Source organism: Macadamia integrifolia, chromosome 2 (assembly GCF_013358625.1).
Source record: "Macadamia integrifolia cultivar HAES 741 chromosome 2, SCU_Mint_v3, whole genome shotgun sequence".
NCBI lineage: Eukaryota > Viridiplantae > Streptophyta > Magnoliopsida > Proteales > Proteaceae > Macadamia > Macadamia integrifolia.
In genome coordinates, this window is record NC_056558.1 from 7,721,834 (window position 1) to 7,733,439 (window position 11,606).

The 11,606-nt window shown below is 39.6% G+C and overlaps 1 protein-coding gene across 3 annotated transcripts; it reads right to left on the minus strand.

The window, feature by feature from the left end:
- Positions 1 to 3,412: 3,412 nt before the first annotated feature.
- Positions 3,413 to 9,880, minus strand: LOC122090926 (putative disease resistance RPP13-like protein 1). 3 transcript variants are annotated; one of them, XR_006143770.1, is made up of 3 exons: positions 9,094 to 9,880; positions 4,864 to 4,964; positions 3,413 to 4,307 (listed from the first exon to the last, which is right to left on the minus strand). XR_006143770.1 is itself a non-coding variant. In XM_042660695.1 (2 exons), the coding sequence occupies exon 1, from the start codon at positions 9,013 to 9,015 to the stop codon at positions 6,079 to 6,081; it is 2,937 nt and encodes a 978-aa protein (XP_042516629.1). In that variant the 5' UTR covers positions 9,016 to 9,083; the 3' UTR covers positions 3,413 to 4,307; positions 6,031 to 6,078. The 3 variants fall into 3 exon arrangements, 1 of the variants encoding a protein (XP_042516629.1); XR_006143769.1 differs by lacking the exon at positions 9,094 to 9,880 and adding an exon at positions 6,031 to 9,083; XM_042660695.1 differs by lacking the exons at positions 4,864 to 4,964; positions 9,094 to 9,880 and adding an exon at positions 6,031 to 9,083.
- Positions 9,881 to 11,606: the final 1,726 nt, after the last annotated feature.

Below are 11,606 nucleotides of genomic sequence, written 5' to 3' on the forward strand. Positions count from 1 at the left end.
CTACAGAAACTTCTTCTATTGAGGGGTGAAGCAGAGGATGTATGAGGCCAAAGAACCAGACTACGTGGACGGTCCGTGCGGGCATGGTCGGCTCTGGGAAAGCGAGGCTCTCTGCTCTGCTTTTCCTGTTCTTTTGTTGTTTCCCGGCCCTTGACGTGTGGTGAGTCGTGACACTACACCACATCACTACCACTTGTCATGAGAAGTACAGGCCATGTTTTAGTTTATAGAATCATCATTCACTTTTACAGTTTCCTTTCTTTTCTTTTTCTTTTTATGGTACAACACTTTTACAGATTCAGTGGAATGTAAAGTTGTAAATCAGGCACCACCATGGCACCATGGAAGAAACAAAACTGAAAGGGGGAGGCATCTATGAGCAAGCAGGGTATTCTACATCTTCATATATATATATATATATATATATTTTTTTTAATTATTTAAAAATAAAAATTATTATAATAATAGATGTGAGGAGACATAGAATATGTCTTAGACTCAAAGAACAATGAAATAATGACCTAATGTGTCGTTGTAGTAAGAATGTTTGTAGAAACGCAACCCTAAAAACGATGCAAAAGATAACAGAGAAACAAGAATAAACAATCCCACATGTTTACGAGGTTTAGCAAGATTGTCTACGTCTTCGGTGAAATGAGATTATGTTTTTCTATCAGTGGAGAATAGGTCAGGACGCTCGTCCTCACACCTCTTACAATTGCTTACTGAGAAAGTAACTCGTGCTACAAATATATAACGAAACATCCTAATGCCGAAAAGTACAAAACTGCCTTCAAATAAAAAATTCGAACGGGGGCTTGCACCAGTATTCTTTAGGTTAAACTGTGACAATACAAGACATCGTACACCAACAATGTCAGATGTTGAGCTTCCATTCCTTATGGTGGATAAACACAATGGTCCTTCACTTCCTAATCATCAAAGTTTCATGGGAAAAGGATCCGATAGTCTCTCTCTCTCTCTCTCATTTGCTATAAAATGATATATTTACCCTTTGATTGGGGAGGAGAGAGACAATCATAGAGAGCATTGGTGTAAACCATGCTTCCTAACAGAGAACCATTTCCTAACTTTCATTTACTATTTCTCTTAGGAATCCCAAAGCTTTGAGTGAGATGCACATGTCAACATCAGTATCAGCCCAATATTCTAAATGTTTAGTAAAGCAACATTTTTCTTACAGTATGACCTTTGAAAATGTTGATTCATGTTTAATGATCCTGGACGTAATGCAAGGAGTAAAATTATAACAGAAGGATTTTTGGTTTCCTTATTTGATTTTTTTTTTTTTTTTTTTTTTCAATGGGGCTAAAATGGAACAAGAGAGATCCAAATGAAACAAAAGATGAATTTCACTTTCATTTTAAAGAGACATCCTATAAAAATGACCGTGATGACATCCCGAATAAGAGATCCTCAATTTCTCATACGATAGCTATACTTACTATCTCTTCAACAGCCAATATACTTTAACTACTTTAACAGTTTGAATGAGAAACAGGAACAAAATCCCAATAAGGATAAAGGAATTGCTGTGGTCTCACATCATTATCATCATTAGTTGGAAATATGGCTCAACCAAGATGATGATGGAATTGGATTCCCTCTCAGCCTCAGTTTGTGATTGTTTTGGAATTATGCCCTTTCTTGAACTTTCCTTATCTAAGCAATAATGGAATTCGAATTTGCACTGTCGTGTGCTCAAAATCAAGACACACACGAGTGGGGTGAAAGATAATACGCATGACCCACTTGCCCAAAAAATTAAGATGATTATTTGATAATTGTAAATATAAATGAATCTAATTAAAGTGTCAAACGGTCGGTTCAGTCTGTTTTAATTGGGATGAGCTGGTTTTGGGCTGATAATTGGTGAAATCGAAGCCAATCCGATAAATGAAGGTTTGGCTCTAGCTGGTTTGGTCTGATTTGATTTTGATTTATTTTGGATTTCCTCTAATTGCCTAGGGTGGTCATAGATCAGCTAAAGTTAGGCTTACCAGTTTCTGGCCTATGGTTTGTCCTGGTCATGGATAGGGGAGTCAACCTCTTCGAGTGGCTAGGTTTACAGAGAACTTCAGACAAGACTCATGGGCTTAACAGCACCACTCACAAGTTTCGAGATAGGCTTTTGGGTCTCTTCAGTTAGTAGCTTGTGGGGCTTCAGAAAAAAAAAAAAAGTAACGTAAAATATTAGCAAAAGAATCAAACCTGAAAAGAGATCTGAAGGATTTCAATTAAGGTTGTGTTTGATATGCATTCCAATAATAGATTCTAGGTTTAGAGTCTATTCTGAAATGAAAAAAATAGAAAGCCCCATATACTTCTTTAATTAATTAAAGAAGATAAGACACAACATTATGTCAGGGTTAACGGAGTTAATGTAGAACCTATTGTTTATAGCCCTTTTGTCTAAGCTGTGCATATATCTTAGCGGCCCATGTTGCATACACACAAGAAATACAAAACCATAGATCTTATAAAGCCAATATTTCTTTTTGGCCATCAAAACCTTTAACTGATAGCTCACCTGCTCTACATTTGGAATTCTCCACCTTGACACCAAATTGTTAGTGCACCAACTGTAACTGCTGTTGCTCACATTCCCTTCTGGATCCAGTTGAGTATTTGGACTTGAAAGTTGAAACTCTGGGCAGATGAGAATGGTTATGCTCAATAAGCAGGTAAGCTTCCAACTATAGTTGGTTGAGGATTGAACCCCGATTAGTCCTCAAAGTTGAATATGATATAGGATGCCAGAACTTTGCAGATGTGGATCATCTTATTTTACAAGTATTTAACTGAAAGCTCTCCTCCCTCTGTGCCCTTATTGAAGTTCAAACCCAGGAAACCTGGAGCTTTCCACTGAGAATCCAAGACCACATTAAACTAGAGGGAAGCTGCTCCAGCAAGCCCTTCAAAGAGGGAATAGGCATGCTCAGCTCCACAGAGAGAGAGAGAGAGAGAGAGAGCTGTGTATTCTTACTTCATCTGCAAGCCCAAACCTTTATGAGCAATATGCTCTTCCACACTTCCCCTGCTTCTATACAGCATCACAATAAATGTGTCACCAGGTAGTAAAACCTTCAGAATGCAAGAAAAAGAAGTCAGCCAATTGCGTTGTAGGAACTGGAATGGGACAATTTAGTTAGTCAACTCACACTCAAAAACACTAAAATTCATGCACCACAATACATGCTAGATGAATTTTCATCTACAATAGCCTTCCAAGCCTGGTTACCTACCCCTAAAGGACCAAGACCATTATGCTTATCGGGTTTACAGGGACATTGTAATGATGGAAGATGCATACACTTTCATGGTTGTAGAAAAAATTCAGGAAACAAACATGGCCAGAGTTCCAAATGTAAAGTCCAAATGGAATTTCAAATTCACAGAGATCAATTCAAAGTGCAATTTGTCTTAGTGCATGAGATCTCCCAGGTTGGAGTCGATGAACGGTCCCCCCTGGCTGACCTGTTCAAATTGTAGCAGTTTATATAACCTTACCACTCCTTAGATATGCTTTCACTGCATAAAGCTAAATAAAAAGGTTCATTGTTAATGACCTCTTTTAGTTAATTTAACATATTATATGATCCTATGACAGACACTCACTTGATGCTTTATGACACTTGAGCAATATTGTCCATAGTTAACACCTACAGGATAAGAAATTATGCAAACACAACACCAGGGCTCCTGCAATATGACTCTTAAATTGCTGCCAATCAAAATGGTTTCTCTATCTATATCACCTAGTTTCTTCACCTAATTTATTTTACAGATATAAATTGCACTGTTTGAGGTGCTAACCCATGCTGCTTTGCATAGATTGATGGCTGTGCAAATGGCACCATGTGACCATTGCATCAATTTGTCCCTTGGATTCCCTTCACTCAATCGGTAATTGCCGCTGTGTGGGAACCTGTTCCTCATCCTATGCCTAACAGGCGCCCTGACATCCTCATAATCTTCCCTAGAGAATTGGAAGTGGAGTAGAATTTGAAGGATTCCAGCAAGACCATGGGCAGGAACCCAGCTGCCTTCTCCCATGCCACCGATACATTGGTGGGCTGGACATCCACACCCTAAGCCCTGCCAGGAAAGCTTCCATCATCATTCTAGAAGGTCCTTGGGAAAGGTCCTTGGGAAGTGTCTCTTGGCTAAGATGCTTATTTGTGATCAACGCCACCCATAGAAACTCAGTTCAACCATGGAGAGAGGCTCAAAGTGCATCCAAACCCATCAACCTCAGGTTCACTAGAAAGACTCCTTTATGCCACCTGAACATGGGTTCCAATATCATTAGGACACAAATATGGATATTTTTGAACAGGCAAGCAAGCAAATTAGATTAGCAAATCGACATTTCATTGTCAAGGCTGAAAAGAATTTTCCAAAAGGTAGCTAATGACAGAAGCAATACTTCTTTCATTGTAAATAGGAAACTAACAATTATGATCAGAATTGAACATAAAATTTACTTAACACATAGATGAACTGAACCTTTAGTTTTCAGGTCCATTTAGATTAAGCTTAAATCAAACCTTTTTTCTAATAAAATGCACAATTAGTTAACCTGTAAAGTAATAACCCCACCACCTACCAACAACTGGCAGGTCTCGGCAAGGACCTAAACACCAGTTGCTCATAGCTTTCTTCTCTCCTTCTATGTAGAGATCTTACGCAATACAGTACAAGTCCTCTCCTTACTCCTCTCATTTCCCTTCCCCCCCCCCCCCTTTTTTTTCTTACCATCCCAAGAATGTGAAAGATACAGATGTCAAAGAATTCCATATCAGATAATTATCTAAACTTGAAAGGATAAGCGAAAATCACCTGCCCCCAGCCTTGCTTCTAAGCTTGACATGATAACAGAAGTTTCCTTGAACCTACTATTGAACAACAAACCAGCCCCATCCATGGAATCACCATCAAAGCTACCATACATGGCAAAAAGGAAAATATTGAGAACAGCAAATTCTTCTAGTTGTTCAGAAAAAAGAGTAAACAAGATTGAGGATTTTCTATGAGGTGAAGCATAAGAAATCTCTTGATGAAGAAAAATCATATTGATGATCAGTTGAATGAGAATAGAGGTGGTGAAATATACAAGGAACCTTTGGGCCTATATAATGAAAATCTAGATTTGGTGCATTGTCCGGTCAGATTAACTTCTCCAATTATGAATTAATTTTGAGGCTGGACCTACTTTTCAGTTAAATGAATGGGCTGTCAAACAGCAATCTGCATCTCTTGAGGCTGGATGGTTGAACTCTTATGTTTAAGGGTGTAAAATTACATATAATAAAAATTAAATGTATATTATTTTGAAAACCCCATTTAGTTGGGATAAGGCTGAGTTGTTGTTAGTTTGGAAAATGTATTATAAGGAGTTTGTATTCATATTAGTAGTATAAGTATAAAATAGAGTAATAATATTATAATGCTACATATAGAAGACTAAGGGGACTTTAATCAAAAGTGAATACTGTCAGCATTATGATGAAGGACACTCTATTCAATACAATAGATGTTAAGATTATCTATGTCCATTCATATAAAATTGATACTTTGAACAATGTCAGAGTAGATTACATCTCCAATAGGACCTATACATGCTATTCTAAGAATGAACAAAGAGAAAGGAGCTCAAATAGTCTAAGAATTACCAAGGCTAAATCTAGACTATCGAAAGCCAAGGATATCAGGATAATAGAAGAATAATAATGCAGTCTTTCTTTTTCATTTTGCTTCATAATTTGACTTGGCAAAGTTCAGCATCAAAAGACCATCTTAATGGTGGAAACCTTCAAAAGCATGTGTTAGGACGTTTTTAGAAAGTAAGGAACTGCTGTGAACCACTAAGTGGATAAAATTTTGAGTTAATTCGGCAATCCAATGGCTTGCTAAGGGGATTAGAAAAGAAAGAACACTGCAATTGCATCCGGATACACTTGATTTATTAATGTTGTCACCAAGTAACATAAGTGCCTTAGTACTTACCAGGACATACTCCATCAGTTGTTCTCGATTTCTGTTTTATGCTGATTATTAATGCTGGATGTTTACGTCAAGTACGTGAGCTATTTTAGGCCAGTCTTCCCGACCTTTTTGGCACCGAATACTCAGATCAGGGCATCTAGTAATCGTTAAACGACGAAGGCTGGTGGGAAGCCCCATGTCTGGCAAGAACTTGATATTCCCACAATCATCGATTGCTAATTCTTGGAGGTTGTATAGGTCTTTCAGTCCCCTGGGAAGGAACCTGAAGTTCTCACATAGATGTATCGTTAAGCTTTTAATGGCCAAGGATGTGAGACTATTACAACAACTAATTCTTAGCCGTTCAAGAGAGATGAGCCTGTGCAGTCCCTTCGGCAAGGATGTGAGACCATTACATCCACTGATTATTAAATCCCGGACAGATACCAGTTCTTCTAACCCAGCATCTTCCAATGTCAAGAGCTTAGAAAAATTATCAATCTCAAGCCTCTGAAGTGTCGATGCTAGAGGATGGAACATTGCTTGAGGCAAATTAATTGCATTTTGAAACTCAGAAATAAGCAAAGAAGTCAGGGAGCTGCAGTGTTGCAAACAATTCAATATCCTCTCATCACAATTTGCTAATATTAGGTCTTGGATAAATGGAAGCCTCGGAAGAGAAGTTAAAGCATCACAGTGCTTTATTTCTAACTCTTTGAGAGTAGGAAGGAATGGGGGCAGTTTCCTTATTTTTGGACATTCTTTAATCACAAGTTTTTCAAGGCAAGGGAATTCACCTTCAAGTGATCCACACCATTCTCCTAAATTACTCATGTTTTTCAACTCTAGGTGCTTCAACTTTTGAAATCCCTTCTTACCACCATCTTTCACGTCGTCTCCATAGAACTCATGACTTAGACAACTCAATTCATTCATTCTACTGATACGAAGGGATTCTAGTGATGGGAGTTGCCAAAGAGTTGGAAGGACCTTGCATATCTTACAAGAAGATAGAGACAGTGCAACAAGCTTATTGTAAACACCCATTTCCATCATCCAATTCGGAAATATCAAATCATCATAACCTTCGATCTGAAGATGCTTTAGTGCTGTATGAGGTTCTAGGCCTTCAAGAATTACAACATCTCTCTCATTTCTCAAATCTCTAGTTCCCTCACCCCATTGCAAGTATATTTCGTCAAGCTTCTCCTTATTCTTCATATTGGCTTTCGTGGCCTCAAAAACATTGGGTACATTCTCCAGTCCCAAAATATGAAGCCTTCCTTGAAGGTTCCGTAACTCCTTAAGCTCACCGATCTTAAAACCATCCTTCTGACCCACCCATAAACGCGGCAATGTTTTAAGTGAACATAGTCTTCCAATACCGACTGGAATGTCAATCACATTCGTTTCAACGTTCATCAAGATGTGCTGGAGGCTGATTAGGTTTCCCAAGTTCTTTGGCAACCGAAGAAGAAATCTGCAATTGTTAAGAATCAATGTTTGCAAATTGAAAAGGTTACACACTGAATCAGGTAACTCCTTAATATAAGTGCAACTGAGATCAAGATATCGCAAATGCTTCAGCATGCCTATAGATTCAGGTAGCTTCAGGGTATTACAAAAACTCAAATCCAGCACACGCAAGAATCTAAAGTGTTCAAATAAATCAAAGGGGATCTGTCCACGAATACACTCAACAGAAGGGTTCAGAATTTTTAGTAAAAATGTGCATAACCTCTTACATCCATAGATCTCTTCACTAGTTGAATCCAAATCATCAATAAGTAACGACATGTGGCGAGCCATTTCCATAATTTCACATGATTTATCACTCTCTATTCTACAGAACACCTCCCTTGAAACTGATTGTGCTAAATCATGCATGAGGTCATGCATCACAAATGTCTCTCGGACCGATTGAGGAGTATTTTCCTTTTGAAAGAAAGATCTTTGTAACAAATCATCGAAGTACTGGTTGCCTATGCCTTCCATTCTTTCTACTTGTTTAGATGGAACAAATCCTTCTGCCATCCAAAGTAGAACTAATTCATCCTTTCTAAACGAATAGCCTTTTGGAAACAAAGAGCAATATACAAAGCATAGTTTCAAATGTGCTGGGAGGTTATGATAACTCAATCTTAGAGCTGGCAAAATATCATCTCCTTCCAAGTCCCATAAGTCACTTTTAAGGATGAACTCCCACTCCTTTTCATCGATCTTGTCACGCAAAAGGCCTCCTAATGACTTCAATGCCAAAGGCAACCCATTACATTTCTTAATAATTTTCTCACCAATTTCTATCAAGTTTAGATGTGTGTTGCAGTTTTCATCACTAAATGCCCATTTCTTGAATAACAACCAGCAATCTTCATCTGATAAACTTTGCAAGGTAAGAGTTTTGGCAGCCCCCATGATGGTTGAAACCCTTTGGCTCCGACTGGTTACCAAAATTCTGCTTCCCATCTTTGAGACTCTAAATGGAACTCGTAAGGATTCCCATTTGCTGCGGTTCACACTCCAAACATCATCCAAAACGAGTAAAAATCTTTTCCCATCTAGTCTATCTTGAAGTTCACATTGGAGTGACTCCAATTCATTGAGATCACATGCTTTCCTCGTCTGTATTTCTAGAATTGCACTAGTTAACCTACCAACATCAAAATCTTCAGGAACACAGACCCATAATTTAACATCGAAATGTTCTTTAAGTTGTGGATCATTGTAAGCAAGCTGGGCAAGTGTGGTCTTACCCATTCCTGCCATGCCAACAATGCAAGTAACAGGAACCTCTCTTTGATCATATTGACCCGACAACAGAAAATCTTTTATACAACCTAGATCATCTGCCCGACCCAGTACAGAGGATTCGTCAACCAAAGAGCTACTGATTTGCCTTAATAGATTAGTTTGAGGCTTTCTTGTCATTTGATGCAATTTAGTTTCACGTAATGCATTCAAGTAGTATAGTTCCAGCTTCTTTTCATTGAGAACCAGTTCATCCATGATTCCATTTATCAAATCCTTAACATCAGCAGGACGAACAATTTGGGTACATGAAGAATATAAGTAAAAAGTGCGCACCTGCTTGCCCCTTATGCCATGGAATCTTTCAGTCCTTGTTTTAAGAACTTCATAACTTAGCTCGTCTAGCACATCATCAATGTAATAAATCGCAGCTCTGAGATTTCTTAAGACAATCTTCAGCAACTGATGATTTCCTTGCGCCTCCTCTGCAAAGCCAAGCATAGCAAAGATTCTCTCCAGTGTATCTAAAAGTTCCTTCAGGTATTTTCCAACGCCCCATTCCGATCCAAATTCACGTAGCAGAGGGGAAGCTAATTTATGTAGCATCTCCTGCACCAGTGGGGAAACCACTACATCAGTTGTGTTCGCCATGATTTTTATGGAAACAAAACAAACCAACTCTGATGAAGATTTAAAAAGATATATCCGGCCTCCTTATGTGAGGAATTGAAGAAAAAAAAAATTGACATCTCCGGCTATTCTCTGTGAGGAATTGAAAGCGACATTGTTGAGCCCAAAAAAAGTCAAGAGGTTACGTCTTCGATTGAATATTTGAATCACTGCTTTGAAAGAGAGAGAGAGGGACGCTCAAACCGTGTTAGGTCGGGCTGGAGACTATAGGAGCGCTCGTTTGTCGCTTTGTAGATAGCTGAAAGGTTTTGCTGGATAAGATCCAGAACCAGAACGTTCGTTGGTCGGTTTTGTTTTGGGGTTGGTATACTCCAAACCGAAGTCGAACCAGTAAGGCAAGGCTTGATTCGGTTTTGTCTGGACTATAATCTGTGTTCGTCCAATTTGACCGATTCAATTTAGGGTTTGACACACTAGGGCATATGGAGGAGAGGAGAGGGCAGACGGGGCAGGGGATGGAGAGGCGTAGAAGGGAAAGAGATCACCAGCTTCATAGGACATTTATTTGGGAGAATTACATGATTACCCACTTTTGGGTTTCCCTTTACAAAATTACTCACAAAAAATTTTGGTCAACAAAAATACCCAAAATTAGGTTTGGGTTTACAAAACTACCCAAAACAGTGATTCTCCTTCCTCTGCCTATTTGTTTTGTCATTTTTACCCCTGTCCAAGGTTGTAGCATGGTCTGATGAAGGCCGAGGTAGCAGTCCGGCCTAATGGAAGCCGAGGTGATAGCGCGGCCTAATGGATGCCGAGGTGGAGCACGGCATTACGGTGGCGAGGTTTATCACGGCTTTACGAAGGCAGATGGGAGCGCGGCCTGATGGAGGCCGAGGTGCAAGCACGGCCTGATGGAGGCCGAGGTGGAGCACGGACTGATGGAGGCCTAGGTTCAGCACGGCTTTACGGAGGCAGAGGTGGAGCGCGGGCTACACCCTCGGCCTCTATCAGGCCTCGCTATCACCTCGGCTTCGATCAGGCCGGGCTGCCACCTCGGCCTCCATCAGGCCGTGCTACAACCTAAGCCAGGGGTTAAAATGACAAAACAAATAGGTAGAGGAAGGAGAATCACTATTTTGGGTAGTTTTGTAAATCCAAACCTAATTTTGGATATTTTTGTTGACCAAAACGTTTTGTGGGTAATTTTGTAAAGGGAAACCCAAAAGTGGGTAATCATGTAATTTTCCCCATTTATTTTAGGCATTGGAGTTGTAGAGATCACTGAGACCTTCCCTTCATGACCGTAACCGCCGGTAATAAGTTAATTCTGCGTAAAATAATGAACGATTACAATTGTCTTTATAAAAGATCAACCGCTGACAGAAATGAGGCTCTTAAAAGTTCTCAGTGCTCGTAGCCCCAACACCGGCGGAACCTTGGGGTATTGCACACTTGAACTCAGTTCTAATCTAATCTGGCTTAATCGGTGGCCATCAATTTAGGATAATCGGGCCATCAATTTAAGATAATCGGGCCTCATAGCTTGAGCATAGACATGTTTCTATTTAGTTAATCTGATCCATAATTGGGCTCAATTACTAATCAGGCTATGAATGATCCTTAAACAGGTTGTAACTGACTAATTGGACTATAAAAGATTGATTATTAGTGGTGATCACAGTATCTGGGCGACTGTCGAGTCACTACCTCGTATCAGGAGCGCTCGATTATTAATTGATGAGTACTCGAGCTCCATTCATTTAGTAATCAATCAGGCCAGTCTTGGGTTTTGACACTTAGGTTCAGGTCGGACCTACCAGTGTAGGCCAAGTTCGTCTGCATTCGAGAATCAGGATCAGGCGAAAGTCGCTCAAGCATGTGATATGCAAAACCTGCCATCAGTGACCTCATCCACCATGAGAAACAGATACCATGGTCCTCACTCAGCGAGTTATTGAACAAGTAGGTTCTAAAGTGGGAGTGATTTGAGTAAAACAGAATCCCATGATCATGACTAGTGAGATGGAAAACCCAAAACTGGAAAGGTTACCTAAGAAAGTCAACTTTCAATAGGAACCTATTCGCCATTGCAGCTCAACCCAGCTCAGCCTAAAGTGGGTTACGTGATGCCAACACCGTTCCTCTGCCACGCTGAAGCTTGAAAGCTTTGTGCTGTCTAACCCTGTGATTAGTGTTTTGACATAAAAATTACCTGC

Bases quoted from the DNA above. Each gene is read 5' to 3' on its own strand.
- LOC122090926 (XM_042660695.1), bottom strand. From the start codon at position 9,015: ATGGATGAACTGGTTCTCAATGAAAAGAAGCTGGAACTATACTACTTG.